At 39.1% G+C, this 18,083-nt stretch overlaps 1 protein-coding gene across 1 annotated transcript in view; it reads right to left on the bottom strand.

Moving 5' to 3' along the window:
- slc12a5a (solute carrier family 12 member 5a) overlaps nt 1-18,083 on the bottom strand; it is a 142,465-nt gene that overhangs the window by 31,276 nt on the left and 93,106 nt on the right. The window contains exons 2-3 of the mRNA XM_068314695.1: nt 6,973-7,073; nt 6,628-6,765 (exon numbers count right to left, since the gene is read on the bottom strand). Coding sequence (XP_068170796.1) covers nt 6,628-6,765; nt 6,973-7,073 — 239 coding nt within the window. The remainder of the gene's footprint in view (nt 1-6,627; nt 6,766-6,972; nt 7,074-18,083) is intronic.

The following is an 18,083-nucleotide window of genomic DNA, read 5'->3' as shown; positions in this document are numbered from 1 at the left end:
ATTGTGCATATTCATGAATCACTATCTTTTTACTAAGATTTTACTGCATTCTAATTTTTGATGACAAATAAAATTGCTAAAAAAAACCCACGTTGAATGCATTTCCTTAATCATAAAATTGTTATTTATCTTAAAACCATGTTTAAATTGTTTTAAGCCTCCCTGTTTCTCACTGACGAAGAACATTCTCCCATCATATTACTGTTGGGCTTATTTGGCATCATTTTCATGTCTACAATTTTCCTTATGGACCTTTTTTATAGTGATTTACTGTGAAAATAATTCTCTGTTCTAAAACCATAGGCATGAACTAAACTCTGATGTTAAATAATGTTTGATATGTTTGTTAAAACAATAGATTTAACCTGATGATCCTTCTTTTGCGCATGTGCTCCGATTTTTTTCAAACTGACACGAGACCCACCATCTTTAGTGTGTTCCACTAGTTAATCCTCACAGCAGTAACTCTCTCTCCTTGTGAGCCTCAATGCGCCTCAATCAAGGGTCCACATTATGGCCTCAGCGGGAGAACAAGCCTCATCTATCTCTGTCACCTCCTCCGTTATACGGCGATAAGGATTTGCACTGTTTTCCTGTTGTCTAAGATATGCAAATCAGATTGTGACTCACGTTGAGTGTGTCCTGCAGTGTGTCGGAGGGGATTTTTCATCATATGCTTGTCAAGGGATTTCAATATTTTATGATGCATGGAATTCCTTAATGGGATTCAGCCCTTAAAACAACATTTGTATTCAATCTTTGCTTTAAATGGAGAATTTCTGGCGTCATTAAAAGCTGGTAGCCCAAGAGATGTATCACTGTCACTGTTTCCTTCATCAATATTCACATTAGTGCAAGGTTGAAAGTTCAAGAAAACTTTAATTGTCCAAAAGCAATACATTTATAGAATCCATTTATTTAAAGAAATCAGTAAGAGCGAAATAAGAAGATTTTGTTTTGCACGTATTTACAGTAAGCAACTACAGCTCATAATCATCCAGTAGCAATGCTGTAATTAAAAAAACAAACTGATTTTCCCCTGACACAGCCTTCAGGGACTCGGTGTGTAACACACATTAGCAGTCTGGGGATGCAGGTAGAAAGGATATCATCAGCACTTTGTTGTGAGACCAGAAATGTCTGCTGCTGCTGCAGAAAACAGCTCTGGTCAGTCTGTAAATATAAGTAATTAAGTGAAGCAAAAAATAAATGTCTTAATATAGAATAACTGCGAGGAAAATGAGGAACTTCTAGTCATTTCAAAGCCATGATTGCATTATTTGAGCCATGAACTGTTTAAATTCACTGAATCTGCATGACTTTGTGGCTTTTGGACTAAAATAGGTAAAGACATGGTTTCATTCTATTAATTTCAAACAGAAAAATAAATTTCTGAAAAATAAACACAGTTTTCCTAAAGTGTATATTTTATCAAAAGTAGATAAGAAATAAAAAAATGTAAAAAACAAAACAAAACATGGCTTTGTGAAATCAAATGGCTCACTGAGATTCCACTGAGGACAAAGGAGATACCATCGAGGCAGAATAAGGAGAGAAGTTACAGTTCTGTAAAAAAAAGAGGGACATTTTCTCTTCTAATAATTTTTAAATGATAACAGATCACACTAAACATCTCTACCAGGGAGACTGTTAACCCTTCACAGACTACAAAATATCCACATAATGCCAAAGTACGATCGAGCAGCCCCATATGTCCGATGCTGTATGAATATCTGCAGCTCACAGCTGAGTTATAAATTATAATCCAGATTTGACAACAAGCGGGCTTTGAAACAGTATTTGTCTGCTAGAAAATCCTGGCTGTTACATAAGATGTACAGACGGAGACAATAGATACAGACGGGGGCTTACAGCGAGCCGGAGAACCTGAACATGATGAAAACACCTCAGTGGGTTTGAAAAACAACCGCAGGAACAAAAACATCTGGTGAGCAAATGCATGCTCCCAACGACTCCATAAATAGCCTCAAACAGATGGAACACTTGTGTACGCATCCAATCAATGATTCCGATTGGAACAAAAGGAGGGTTCTTTATTGGAAGGGATGCATTTTTCTATTTTCATTCATTTGGTGTTTCATTTGTTCATTTGTGGACAGGGATTGCGGTCTCGTCCAGCATCTGCTCTGAAAACACACACACACACAAACACACACACACACGCTCTGAATAAGTGTCTGTTCAATGGGCTGGGAGCTGGCAGAATGATGATTTCCCTGGAGAGCGAGCCACCGAGAGAAAAGGCAACACTGACTGCTGCAGAACCACAGGTAGGCCAGCGTGGCACCACTGAATTAGGAAGGAACAGCTGCCCCCCAAACTCCACCACCACTACCACCACCCCCTGGGAAGTGCACTCAACCCACTGAATGCATGGCTCAGGTGTGTTAGATGCACAACAGGACCTTTAGCAGCATCCACTCCAGATCCACTGCCGCCTGCTGCCCTACCACTTACCACTAGCCTCTCACCAGGCCGTCTCCCTCTCCAGCCTCCACATCCATCAGGAGCACTTTATTCACACGAAACACCAAACTCTGCTGCTGCACACATTATTATTATTTTTTTCCTGACATGCAAAATCTTGTGGTTCTGAAAGGAACTATTGTCCTCTTGACGCTGTGAATTTGCTTGTTGTTGTGATGCAGGATCTCTTTGGGTACGAAAATCATCTGCCTATCATGTGACAGACTTAAGCCAATCACAATCTGTGAATTTTGGATAAAAACACTTGTGAAAATCCTTAGAATAAATAATAATACATTCAGATGTGAGCACCATTATTCTAAAATGTTACTTTGTTTATGATAAATAAAATTATAACAATAATAAGACTCATTATTATTTTACTTATATATATATAAATGTTTTGCGCCATAAGAACAGCTACATGATTCATGAATTAACCATATAGGTCACAAAATAGGTCACAAAAACATTTAATTAGTAATTCACTAAGTTAGTCAGTGGGATTGAACAAAAATATATCATATTTGCCAAAGTATTATTTTGTCATAAACTCAATATCAAAATGCAAAATCAACAAAACTCTGCACCTCATTTCAACAATTTCTCTCAAAACAAATCATTTAAGCCACATGAAATGTACCAAACCTCATTCAACATTTAAATAGTGCCAAGCACATTTTATTTTTATTTATTTATTTTTATTTGTCTTCTTCACCATTTTTCCACTTCAACCCTCCGATGGATAGATGCTGAACTGCTGAGGTTAGCATAAGTTCTACTTTCTCCCTCATGGAGACCGGAGTTTGAGGAGGAAGAGAGGAAGTAAAAACAGCAAAGTGAAAATGACTCTATATCATTGGCAGCAAGGGACCCACAATGAAAGAGGACAGAGGGATACTTGGAGGAATGTGAGTAGAAACCTGCTTAGACTGGCAAAGTCCTGTTCACTTTTAAATCAATTCTTTTGGGCATTAATCTAGTAGTGGATCGGTGAGACGAAGAAAGGAGTGGAGAGGAGAGAAAAGGACACTAACTTTTCTGAAAGTGGTGACAGAGACAGAGGTGGAGAGGGGGAGGGAGGGAGAGGAGGATAATGACAGAGAGGGAAGCCAACTGGGAGCTTGTGACACCATCTCCATGCTCTGCTGGACAAACAAGAGCTGATAGGGCAAATGTGTTTCTGCTCAGGTGTGCTGAATTATTAAACAGACAGGAAGAGGAAAGGCCAGTGAACATCGGCCTCCCCGACCGGCTGTGGATGAACCAGTCACTCAGCGGTCAACGCCGCATGTGTGTGAAAGCGTTATCCACAAGTTATCTGTGAAATGCCATCGTGCTCGGCGGCGCTGAAGGTTCACCGGCTCCAAATAGCTCCGAACGTGTTTTTCCTAGAACATTCTACACAAAGCCTTGTGCGTTTCCGTTCACATTAATGGCTGCAGGACTCATCCGCTCTCATGCATGTGTGTGTTGCTGAACAGCAGCTATGCTTAATCATTTCCTCTCTGAGATTCAGGTCAGTGTTAACCCCGTTTGGATGAAAGCGGGTCAGGTGAGCTGGAGTCGTACGCTACGCTGCTAACACAACTATATATAACGCAGGAAAGAAGGCAAAAAATCTACTGAATTTCACAACTGTGTGTGTGTGTGTGTGTGTGTGTGTGTGTGTGTGTGTGTGTGTGTGTGTGTGTGTGTGTGTGTTTTTGACTGCACTGTTCATCTTGGATGAGAAATATGTGTTGTTGTTCAGTGTCACTGGGCCTGAATACATTAGATAATTAATCTATGAGTTGATGGGCAGAAATAAAACACAAATCAAGCGCTGTAAAATATTTCCAAATCTGCTGTTTTTAGCTTGTCAGACTTTGTCACATATGGCCACAAATTAAATCAATTTAATTTTTAAATTAAGACATCATGTTTGTAAAATAAACCTCATATTTCATGTTCAACACTGAATAAAACTGTCCACTACGCTCACAGCGCTGGTGTCTAAATGTGAAATTGCTGTTTAGATCTGCCGCGAGCTGACGTAATATTAGCATTTAATCAATATTAATCAGGGTACATCCTTGAGATGGCTGCATATGGGAAAACCGATTCAACGCTTCGGTCTGCTGAGGAAGGGAGGGAGGGAGAGAAGACACTGAGGTCAAAGATAAAATTAGGGATCATAAAACACAGTGAGGAGAAACAATAATTATGTGAGGGAACATTAGGCTGTTCTCGGCAAAAGCACTCAGATAATTAATGGAAAAACACAGACGCAGTATTTTAGAGAGCAACAGATGCATCAGTATGAGACATACAGTATCATCCAGTCCTTAGATGAGGAGAGTCATTGATTTGGATTCATGGTGATAAGAAGACGACCAACCTGAACATCATCTTCACATGGAAGATTAAAAAAAACAAAATTAGCAAAGATTATTCTTTTCTTTCTTTTTTTTAATTACAGGTATATATAGTTTCTGAGGTATGTTATGGAAAAAAAAAAAAAAGAAAAAAAGAAAAAGAAAAGAAATACCAGAGGGATAAAAGGTTCACTTATTTTATGAAATATCAACACAAAAAAAATGAAAAAACAGATATGTTCAAATTTTAGTGCAATATGGTGCCTCTTCTTTAAATACAATAGACTGAGCACCCACACACTTTAAGCTCTTACACTGTACATAAAATTACTGTTCAGATACTGTATATATTTTACATATTTAACTTTTTTCTTTGATTTTCTTATCTTATTTATCTGCAGCATTATGGGGAATCTCTCTCTCTCACACCATCTTTTCCTTTTAATTGGGTTAAGGATGCCCTTGTTATATTCAGTCAGGATGCCACGATTTAAAAAAGAACAGATCATGAGTTTTTGGAATATTTTGAGTTAAATTCAGTCGGTAAAAAAAAAAAAAAAAAAAAAAATCAACTGTAAATCTGTAACTCGTGGATTCAGAGAGGGAAAGTGAAGCCGAATCTCAGACAGGAAAACTGGTGTCCAGGGGGAGCATCAAAGATTCCATTTGAAGGTGAGAGACAAGAGGAAAACTTGTCTGAGTGTAACAGACGGGGTCAAAGCTCAAACAACAGCTGTCAAGCCGTCACCGCTCTGGCCACGCACAAAGTCTAAACTACATGTTCGGAGACTCTGAGTGTAAAACACATTAAGATTCCATCATTCTGCAGTAACAGCTTTCAGTGTTTTCATCACCATCATCCTCATTCTTCTGATTCCAGCTTCGCCTCCGACTAAAGCCGTCTTTCCCTCAGCATTAATAATATATCTGTCCGTTTGCCTATCAAAGGTGGAAGCAAAAATAAAGAATAAATAAACTGCTTCCTGTTGGCGTCTCAACATCCAACAACCGAGAAACACTAGAGGATGATGGGAAGGGATCTCTTTGGTGAGAGGCATCTAAGACGCAATCCAGAAATAGGAAAAGGGGATTTAGAATATCAACATAGAGTGATTGACGGATTCAAACCTGGTTGAAGAGTTTCTGATGTGAAAACAGAAATATTTATATATTTAAATATAATTTCTGAGCATTAACCTTTTTTCTCCTGTGAACAGATTTCCCTGAGTGCAATAAACTGCACGGCAGCAACCAATGCAAATCTACAAAATAATCCTTGAAGAAATTATTTAAGCTGTCACTTCAACAATATTATTTTCATGAAATCAGAAGCCTGTGCTTCATCTGACTGGAATTACAGAAACAGGAAAATTCCCTTCCAGCCCTACAGTATTCATGTAATATCACATATCACTAGGATGCTCTTTAAACACATTATAAAGTTTGCTTTAAGATTTTTTTTTTTTTTTTGCAATAAGATGAGCAGTTATACATATAAAGGTAAAAATAAGTAATAAAACAAAAATTCCTGCATATTTGAAAGCGTCACACGTGAAATTGAAAAATTCTTTCACCATGAGATGATACACATTTTGAAAAAAAAGAAAAAGATCCTGCTTGAAGCCATTATTTATATCAACGGTCACACATTATGGATTGCTAAGGTTGAAGAATTCCACAGTATCAATGATGCCTCTTAGCAGTATGCATACCATTATACGTATATAGTAGATAACATTCATTTGTACACTGCATTGTGTGCACTACATATTTAGAATGGTACCTTGACGGGCTTCTTGCGTGATGACTCAGCCTCATTGTTCTCTGCCTCCTCGTGCTCCTTGCTCCCCTGGGGCAGGTTGGAGTAGTTGGCCAGGCTGCTGAGGAGAGACGACACCATGGGGCTGGTGTCCATCTCCTCCTGCAGATGCACAAGCACAAGAAAAGAAAAATCTGGCTCAGCATCATCACCATGTTGTATTTTACAGAGTAATATACACAGAGAAGAGTTAAATTTCCTCCTGCTAATTTTGACCTCACTGGAAGCAGAGCTTGATTCCACAGAATGCAGAATATAACGCCTGATTGTGTGCATTAATGCATTAAGGTGTGTAGAGTAGGACCACACCTCAAACAGGGCCATGTTCTTGCCGTCATACTGCTGGCTCTTCTCTGCAGCTGCATCACTGCTGTTGATGAAGGGGCTGCACTCCTTGGGGTTAGTGTCACCTGGAAAACACAAATAGACCTGCATTTTAAATAAGCCCAACGTTAGTCAGGGATGACCTTCTCTGGCTCAAAAACAACCTTTTTTCAGCAACAACAAGACGGAGCAGGTTTTATTCATTTATTCTATGCTTGAAAAGGCACACAGACAGGAAGCTCAAAGGAGAGCGTAACAAATGGAGTGTGCATTTACAATGTGTCTGACGCTATATATATTAGAGAAGGACACGGAGCAACACCTTCAAATGATTTTTTCACTCTGCTCACAGATGACCTCACAGTTTTGTACATCAACACACAGAAATGATGAGAAACGGAAGCACACCAGCAGTGTGACATCATTACTGCACAAAATCCTCAAAATCAAAGAAGTCTTGGAGGAAAGACAGCATCAGTTTCTTTGGAGATTTACTGATCTGACGGCCGACAGGATCGCTGTCAAAATTACTGACTGAGGTTTGAAAATAGATGAAAAACACCTCGAGATGATCGATCGACTGACTGTTCTACTCATAGCATGTAAGCTAAATAAGAACAGAACGTGTTCTTGCTCTTTTCCCTTTTCCTGAGATGTCCGTCATGTTTGAATATCTTTAACTTCATTCCGTTTCTACTCGTCAGAATAGTATTGTTGTGATAGAATGTTAATTCAAACAAAAAAGCCATTATGTGACAGAAATTCACCTGTAGGTCGAAAAAAAAAGTGATAATAATTTTCCTAATTTCTCTGTCTGGCTTGTTTTCTGTTTAATAAATTGTCATTTAGTCTTGAATGATTAGAGTGATATAAGAGAGAAACATATTTTTCCCACACTGAATAATAAAAGATTGTGAATCAACTGATGAACTAATTTAAAGCTGTTTGAACTGTGTCATGAAAGAAGAATATAAACGTTGATCTGAACCAAAGCCTATGCAATCATCAAATTTGTCTGTTTGTTCTCATTCGTGTATGAACAGAATTATGACAGTAAAATATTAACATTTTATGCAGGACTGTGCTTCACAACCCTTGACAAAGATGAGAAAGCTTATATAAAATATTGATGCTTTAACACACAACCCCTCACATTCGCAAACAGTTCGAGAAAAGAAGCACAAGAATGTAACCGAGAGTCTGACTGGATTTTATGTCTTTGAAAGCAGAGATTGGATCCATTTTGGGGTGTAATTTTTTTATGAGCACGGCGAAGGAACTGAGAGTTTGCTTTACAAAATTAATGAAAATCATAATCACGGTTTTATTTGCACCTTCCCCTTTCAGCATCTCTTGAGGGAGACAGCAGATTGCCCTCCCTCTCGGTCCTGTCTTGGACTGAGCGCCATGAGACCGGGTTATTTATAGACGGTTTGCTGCAGCCATGTGCCATGACGTCTGGGCACCGCTAACAGCCAACCACTGTTCTACAGAGATAGACCAATAGGACCACTGAAAAAAGGGGCCACGCATATGATTTAGGGCAAGACGAGAGAATAAAAAGGCAGGTGAAATGCTGATAGGAAAAGAATGAGGATGGATCATAGAAGATGGAAGGATGTATGAAAGAGAAAAAGTGAAAAAGAGAGGGACCAGTTACAGAAAAGGCAGACAGACCTGAATCGGGAATGTGAGAGCGAGCAATGAGACATACTTGATGAAATATAAACGCGTCTTCCGTTGGACTTAAAGTTTGTCTTGCTTTGACCTGCAGGTTAAAACTCACTCAGCCGCTGAAAACCGGACTGGATTATCCCGTTGAGATTTCTCAGAACATGTAGATTATTTACATGTTTGCTTGGAACTGATTTTGCCTCTTTAGTACGTTTATAAAATATTTATTACAGTGCCAATTATTCAAAGCAGAGATAAATGTCAATGGCACAATTGGACATACATTGACAAAATTTGCTTTATACCCAAATGAACTGGAGTGGCAATCTCATTTTCAAACCATATGATTTAATACGATGTTGGTTGACCACTTGCGGCTGTTCTATGAAGGTTTGTTGTGAGGTCAGAGTCTCAGCTCCAATCATCCCAAAGGTGTTCTATCAGGTTGAAGTCAAGTCTCTGTGAAAGCCAGTCAAAGTTTCAACACCAAACTCACTCATCAATGTCTTTATGTAGTTGTGTTCTACATTGGTGCGAAGTCTTGTTGGAACAAGAAAGGACCATTTTCAAACACTTCCAATAAAGTTGTGAGCATGAAATTGTCCAAAATGTGTTGGTATGCTGAAGCATTAAGAGTTCCTTTCACTGGAACTGAGGGGACAAACCCAACTCCTAAGAAACCAACCCCACACCATAACCCCCCCTCCACCAAACTTTACACTTGGCACAATGCATCCAACACATTAGTGATGTAAGGCTTGGATACAGCTGCTCTGTCATAGCAGTCCATTCCATGAAGCTCTCTGTGCATCATTGAGCCAGTCTGAGGGCCACATCAATCAATAAATCAATCAACCTTTATTTATATAGCGCTTAATCACATTAGCAGAGAATTCAAAGTGCTTTAACAGACAGAGAAACCCAACAGGACCATCCAGAGGAAGCATAAGCGACAGCGGCAAAGAAAAACTCCTCCATTGAGGAAGAAATTCCCGACAGGACCAAGACTCTGGAGGATGATCATCTACCTTGACACATGAAGTTTGGAGTTAGTAGCGAGAGAGACTCATCCTTTCACAAATATCAGTAGTCTGCATAGCAGGTGCTTGATTATACGTATATACTCCTGCCACCAGGAACTGATTGGAACACCTTAATTCAATGATTTAGATAGCTGTGCAAATACAATACTAACGTAATTTATGTTACTCTTTATGTGTTATGTTCTGTATTTATTTATATTTGAATTAATCAATCAATAAATAAATAAAACACTGAAACCTCTTCGTACTATATTATATTCGTATCGTATTTGTCTTGAGCAGCTGTCCTTATTCACGACTGTGTAAACTTTTCATGAGCTAAAGAACTCAAGTCAATAAATTGCTGACAGGCATGAAACGGACTTACTTCTGTATGTGGTTTCTGGTAATCAATGAACATACACTGTTTGGACTGCTGAACAAAACACCTCTGGAAAGTGTAGCTGCTGGTCTGGAATCAATTCACAGGTCAATCCATACTGAAAACAAATATTTCACTGCTTTTTTACTGTCCAGATATTCGGTAAACCAGAGGGAACAATCTTTGAACCCAAACCAGGTAAAACTGGTTTTTGAAACTGGGAACCATTGGTAACATGACCTGATCAGCATCATCAGTTATCTGAATAAAGTCAGATACACTTTAAGGAATTCATTATTCACGACAAACACTCAAACAGTTAACTCGATGTGATGAAAGCGGTACAGCAGACGTTATAAAGGCCATACTGCACTGATGCTAATGCCAACTAATTCAATGTTAATAGATAGCAGATGAATGTGTAACAATAACGGGGGGCTCCTCACATATAAATACTGGGTAACACTTTATTTTAAGGTACACCTATTCACCATTAATTAGTTGCTTATTAACATGCAAATTAGTAACATATTGGCTCTTAATTAGTCATTATTAAGTACTAATTAATGCCTTGTTCTGCATGGCCTTATTAAACAACCAGTAAGCGGTTTAATAAATGAGGTATTTGTACTTGTGCTGTCTTTGTTATTCTACCACTGAATGAGAGGGAACCTACTGTATAGATAGATCCATTTTTCAAAGATGTAACCCATCACTTGTTTATTGCAGTAGTTATGTGCTATAACATATTAACTAATTGTGAAAAGGAGGCAACTTTAGATTAGGGAACATGTGTTGGTTAATAAGTTTTCAACTATTAGTGAATTAGTAATGATCAAGATGTCACTTTAGTATGGGGAACATATTCTAAGTAACAAAAACTTAATTTAGAGTTATTTGGACACTTAATATTTGTAATTTTGTGTTTTGTTATGTTCATTAAGTGGTATTAAGGGAGAATAACTATTGTTGGGGTACTACCACCTTATTAAGTCCATACTAAGCAAAGCATATTGAGATCGTAATTCATATACAACAAATTCCTTACTTAATACTAATAAGCAAGAATTCTGAGGTTATTGAGGGAAGACTGTTAGTTAATGGCTTACTGGTTGTGTAATAAGGCCATGCAGAACAAGGCATTAATAAGTTCTTAATAATGAGTTATTAAGAGCCAATATGTTACTAATTTGCATGTTAATAAGCTACTAATTAATGGTGAATAGGTTTATCTTAAAATAAAGTGTTACCAAATACGGTACTATTTATGTACTTTTACATTTTCCTTATTATTCATTACTGGTGGGAATATATGACTTGGTTACAATGATTCTGACATCTTGCATAATAATCTGGTGTAGTCTTTTTTAATATAAGTTTTCTTTGTCTTTTTATTGTAACAGTGCTGAATTGATGTCATCCACTGTTTAACAAAAGCCCTACGGTGACCTTTACCAGCTATGTGGAACTACAGCAAACATTATTTGTGTTAAATGACTCAAGTGTCTGATATCTAAATTCACTATTTGCAATAGATATTTACATCCTGTCTGTAGTGTTCAAACACACACCAACATTCTCTGAAACACACAACTTAAAGGTCAAAGGGATAAATACACATGCATACACACAAGTTGTATACCTCTTCAAATACAACTGCTCTATCCCATGTCCTCTATCCCACATCCACTTATCTCCACAGCCCACTTGTCCTCATTGTCTAATAAGTTAAACTCAATCACCAAGTCAATGATTGATATCCTCTTTTGGATAAATGACGGCACCTAAAAGACTTCCGCTCCAACCGCATCCCCAAGCAGCTTATCCTCCTTCAATCTGATGGAATCCATCCAACAATGGCTCTCGTTATCAAAAACTCTCCCTATCTATGGTCAGAATCCAGAGCTTTACAGCTCACAGCGTGCAAACCTCCTCCAAATCCTCCACTAAACAAAAACACTGTAGCAGCACTACTCTCTCATCTTCTTTCAATTGCTTGTTGCATGGGGAGACAGCAGACATTTATTTTCACGGTTGTGTAACCGCAGCACTTTAGCATAGTCACCAGGTACGCTAACCTCAACAAAATTCCTCCACTGGAATTCTAACACTGAGTTGCACAGATTACTCTCAAATTAGTTGGAATCTAGAACGTGATAATGTGCTGATTTTTTTAAATTTAATTTAATTTGCCCAACACTATAAATCTGGACTCGAAACAGTACAGTTAAATATTTTACCATAAGCCTTTAACCATAGATGAGGAGAGACACGGTTTGCTTTTCACACCTCACAGACCTCTGAACAGATTCAGTGAGAGTCGATCAAATTTGCATCACTGAACCTGCAGGGGAGGCGGCAGCGGGTCAGACATCTTCCTCTGTCGGATTATTTTCTTTACAGTGTTTTTCTCTCTTTCTGTCTTCCTGCCACATCACAGGATCAACTGTGCCCCCACCCCCGACCCCCCAACCCCTTTGCAGACCAATGCTGAACAACAGCAGGAGTCACCCAGTAGAGACTTGTTGATTTAGTGTATGTTAACATGTCAGTGTGTCCATATGTAGGGGGGGTGCAGAAGCTTGGCTTGGACCCTACCAGCACTTTTGTGTGGCAGCAGAAAAACGCTCATGGCTAATTAATCTCTGTCCGAGGTGTGTGTGTGTGTGTGTGTGGGGGGGGGGGGACAGGAATTCAGCAGTTTCATTTGAAAACAGGGACATATTAAATATGATTACTCCGGTGCTGCTGATAAATGAGGCTTTTTATACGCATCCAAAATGTGTTCACAGCTACTTCACGTAAGAAAGTGAACACAGGCTATCATTCTGGCTGATGGACTCACTGCAGTGTAAACGATGAGTGCACATGCTTGTTTGGAGACATTTAATTTGCATCCAGAGAGAAATAGTTGATCGGGTGGAAGAGTGGGGAATTTCAATGGAATTAGTGGGATGGAAAGAAACAATTAAAAAAAGACAAGAGCTGGGTTTTCTGGCTTTATTCCCCACTATTGTTCCTTGGTGCATCGCCAAATCCAAGCAGGTCATGAGATCACTGGCTGATTCCCTCTGTCTAGTCCAGACGTCACCATAGTAACACATTAATTAATTCAACTTGAGGTCTCTCTGCATATCCATCACTCTCTCTATATATAGAGAGGGAGACGGACTATTGGATGGAGTCAGGTGAAGGATTAAGGTCACTTTAATCTAAATTCCAGTCCAATCAGGATTGACCCGAACATGTTCATGTGTAATTCTAAAAATAAGAGAAAGATTTGCTGAAAATTGACCCAAATCTAAGATGTGGAAGCAAAATAATGCATGTGTAGGTCACATTTCAAATCAGAGGAAACACATTTTCAAGTTTGGCAGCGAATAACCAGATTGTCCGAAAAACAGGAAGACAGGAAGCGGGTCAACCTGACATGGGATGGTTACCTAGGTTTGGACAGTTGCCGGGAACAATTGGTTTCCTGTTTTCTCATGAATAGGACACGAACAAAGCTCACGCACACACAAATGGAGGACTGTGACTATAAAAGTGTCAGGAGACATGCATCCAGGGGCTGTTCCCGATTGATCTGTACTGATGATCTGCGTATCAATAAAAGAATTCCCGTTTTGGCTGTAACATCATCCTCGTTGTACTTTGGTTTTATTTTGGTATTTTGCTGGACAAAACACTCTCACCACAAAACTGGCGTCACGAACAGGATACAGGATCAGGAGGATCTCTGAAAGGAAGGAGAGCGGTTGGTGCGGCTCTGAGGGGCATCCTCTCTGCGTGGTGTGACAGGCTAGCTAAAGGTAAGGTCATTTGAATCCCTTACACAAATTTGAATTGGCAAAGTTAAAATATCTAAAGTTTAAGTCACTAAGCGTAGTTGGATGCTCCAAATAGTTGTTCAGAGACCTCAGAGACGTGAGAGGTGTTGCAGCAGAGGGTGTGTTTCGCTAAAACTCCAGGTGCACATGGACGGCTGCTGCAAGGAGAGCTTCACTTAGAGAAGTGAAGCGACAATTGGACTGATTGGCATTACAACTAAAAGGGAACAGCCAGAAATTAAGACAGCAGCTGGGGAGAAGTTTGTGGAGCTTAGTGAAGCTCGTATGTCCAAGTGTGGACTTGTGTTACTGGTCTTGGGAGACCAGGGTGAGTCTAGAGAGACCACTGTGATGTCCAAGTGTGGACCATGTTGTGTTACTGGTCTTGGGAGACCAGGGTGAGTCTATGGGTAGACCACTTTGAGAATACGGTTTTGGGAAACCGGGGTCCAAGAGTGGACTTGTGTTGAGAATACGGTTTTGGGAAACCGGGGTCCAAGAGTGGACTTGTGTTGAGAATACGGTTTTGGGAAACCGGGGTCCAAGAGTGGACTTGTGCTGAGAATACGGTTTTGGGAAACCGGGGTCCAAGTGTGGACTTGCGTTATTACTGGTTTTGGGAAACCAGGGGGTCCCAGTGTGGACTTTGAGCTTTTTCCAGGGTTTTGAGTTGACAACCCTGGGCCCTTCTACTGCTTCCGGCGGTGAAGCAGCTGTTTTGTTTGTCCATTTGTGTGTCTTTGATCGAGCGCCGGCAGTAACCGATAGTGGCACAATTTGACTCTAATATTCAGAAAAGGTGCCAAGAAATAGCATAGTTAAGAGACTACGCCTATCGTGTCTCTATAATCCAGAAGATAGTTTGAAGAGATAACGATCATATACTGACATAATAATAAATTGTAATAACCGGCCGGTAAAAATAAGAAATTAAGAAAAATATATATAAGTGCACAATAAGTGAAGGTGATATAAAGATAATTTGGGAACCGTAATTTGTGAAATAGCGTAAAAAAAGGCTGCAGCTAAATATAGCAATCACTTCATGCGCATGAACTTAAAATTGAATCCAATCTAAATTGAAAACCCCCTCCACTACACACATGTCCCACTGAAATAAAATGGGCGTATGAATGCATAAACTGTATAAGTAATTGATATAAACTTGTGGTGAGTCTTTCAGTGTCTGCATACATCCGTGTATACATTGGGGTGCGTTTCTTAAGCGTCATCTGGCTGAAATAAGGTCACCCAGAGTTAGTGTGTGTTTGATAAGATCCAACCATACGTATGGGAAGATCAGAGTGAATGAGAATTTGTGTGACTGATAAGCCCATTGTAAATACAAGCATACAAATCAAATAATCTGAAGATACAAGCTTGGGATAAAAAGGTTTTTTCTTTTATGAGTGTGGAAAACTGTTTGTTTGGACGTCATAAGTGATACTGAGTGATTGAGTGAATGATCGCTGAGCTCAGATGTGAGTGTGTGTGTTGAAAAAACAAAAACAAACAAAAAAAAAAGAGTCGGTGGTTGACTGTTCGACTGAGATTGAACCGTATGTGCTGCAGATGGAGTAGTAGAAAGTGTGTTAAAGTGTGTTTAAAGCGTGTGTATTTATTTATTTGTGCATAAGTGAAGGAGAAAGTGCGTAGAGTTGGTTTGTGTGGAGAGATCTGCACGCTAGGAGGGTCAAGAAGAGACTGGAAGTTAAAATCAGGAAGCAGCCTAGAGGGGGAGGGATCAGTAGACACAGACTGGACTTGTCTAAAAATATATCTAGGTGCAGAAGCTGCAAAAGAAATCCCCGAACAGGCACTGCTAGCACTGCTAGGAAGGCTAGACACAGCAGGTCAGGCGTACTGGATCGCTACGAGGGGAGGAAAAAGTGCAGGAGGAGAACAACCTGTAGCTTCTGGATTGATCTGCCCAATAAAGGAATAGACTTGAGAAGGGAGGTTAAGCGGTACTAATGAGAATAAATCTCTACATGTCCCTGAGTCAGTTCAAATTATGATGGGGAACCAATGGGGGTAATCCTCTCACAGGCCCGGCTAGGAACAATGGGGTAAATAAATGTGGTTATAAATGTTTCACTTTGGCACCATATCACAAAGAGGGTTAACATTAATAGTTACGTTGAACAAGAATTGTTTAGAAAGTTTTGGCCACGTTGATAAGAGAAGGAGAAGAGGTAAAGAGAAAAGAGATGGACTGCTAAGTATGAAGAGAATGTTAATTTCCAAGAGGAGGGATTATGTAATTTCTAAGAGGTTTGCAGTTAAATGAAGTAATGAAGGAAAAAATATGTTTGAAGAGAAGGACAAACAGTTATGTAGGGGAAGCGATAGGATAGGGCTCTGTATCTGTCTTCACTGTCTTCACATCCTGTCTGCAACATTTTTTCTGATACCTAAAGACACTCAAACTGACTGTTTTTTCCCCCAAGATGTCCTGTTTCTTCCAGAGCAGCATTCTGGGATACTTTCACAAAGCAAAGGGAATTCAAAGGTGGCAACACCAGATACCAATGTTGATGTTCACTAAAGACTGGATGTGTGACACGAGTCATGTGTTCATCCAGCAACAAGGCCGTAAATGAAGTAATGAGGAGACAGGGGAGAAAGGCCAGAGCATTGAAGAAAACACACCTATGAACACTTTAGATACAAACACACACAACAACACCATTATGGTAAACATAGACAGACCCACAGGTTATGATTATGATTCTAATGACTGAAGAAGTAATGTTGTCAACAGTTCCTGGTTGTTCATTAGATTATAGGTTGACCTTAGGAACACAGGATTCAGCCCATGATGATGTTTATTTAGATCAGAAGCAAATCAGGATGTTTTATCTTTTCATTCAATCACTCATGAACCAACGTGCCTTTTGTTGAATGGCCTAAAATACCACAGAAAACCACATCTTGTCTGTTCAGAACCTATTGGGGGCTGGAAACCAGTGTCAGAGCTCAGAGCGGTAAAGAATCTGTACGTCATCCAGCCCCAGCTGAACTAAAAGGTGAAAAAGACTCCAGCAGACTCATATTGGTTAACTGATTAATTATTTAATTTGATAAATGCAAACCTTGACTCACACTTCTTCTTGTATTTTTAATGATAAACATTTTACTTTATATATATATATATATATGGACAAATGCCACGTTTCTTCTTTCTTGACAATGATATTTGTCTTTGCTCTTTCCGCTCGTGAAACAATCACGTGGGTTTTTTAGCTGAATTATTACTCTAGAGGTGTATACGTTTTGTCTGGACCTCGTACAAACGATCGTGAGTGAAACATGAACATAAATGATGTGCTTAAGTTTTTGGATCCATGATTTTACAGAGATCTCTCAACCCCAAATGACATCACACGTGGGGAAGACGTTTTGCCATGACTGACTATGACTTGGATGCCTGACTGAAACACTGCTTTACTGACTTAAAGCAGGTTTTAAAAGGTCTATTTTATTTTATTTATTTTTTTTTTTCATTTTTATAACTCTTGACATAATTTACTCTGGATTTTTTTATGTGTTTATTTAGTGAATGCTGTGTTGTCTAACTGTGACAGTTGGATTTTTGTGCATTCCTGTGTAACATATGATTGTACGTGTTCTTATCAGAGGGAAATAATTTCCCTTTAAGGTTATTAACATATTTTTCATTCATTCACGCCGTAAAGCAGCTTTTGAGAAAAGACTGAAATAAAAAAGATGATACAAGATGATTTGAAATTCACAAGGGATGTGGTCAAAAAGTGTATTTTCTTGAGACTGTGAGAAAATAGCAAACCACACCCCCATGTCCTGTCTTGGATTTTTGGCTGCCGGGGAAGGGCCCTCCTGCGACAGCCGGAATCCATGAACAAGGACAATAGTTTTACTGATGATAGGAGAGAATTTTTAATTTGAAAAAATTGGTAATAATCCATTCAGAAACATGTCAACTCAAGCAAGAGAGAGAAAGAGTGGAGCATGAGATGTCGAGACGATGATAAAGTCCAAAAGAAATTTGAGGATTTAGTAAAGAATTCACGAAAACTACAGTTGCACTTAACTAAAGCTCAACCACAAAACTAACAAGACTAACACCAAGACACAAATGATTTCTTGCCCCAACCTGGGCAGGGAGATGTGTGCTTGTGTGTCTCATTTCTCCCAATCAGATTTACG

The sequence above is a fragment of the Antennarius striatus genome, chromosome 5, assembly GCF_040054535.1.
Source record: "Antennarius striatus isolate MH-2024 chromosome 5, ASM4005453v1, whole genome shotgun sequence".
NCBI lineage: Eukaryota > Metazoa > Chordata > Actinopteri > Lophiiformes > Antennariidae > Antennarius > Antennarius striatus.
The sequence above is the reverse complement of the archived record's forward strand: the minus strand, read 5'-3'. Positions and strand labels throughout refer to the sequence as shown.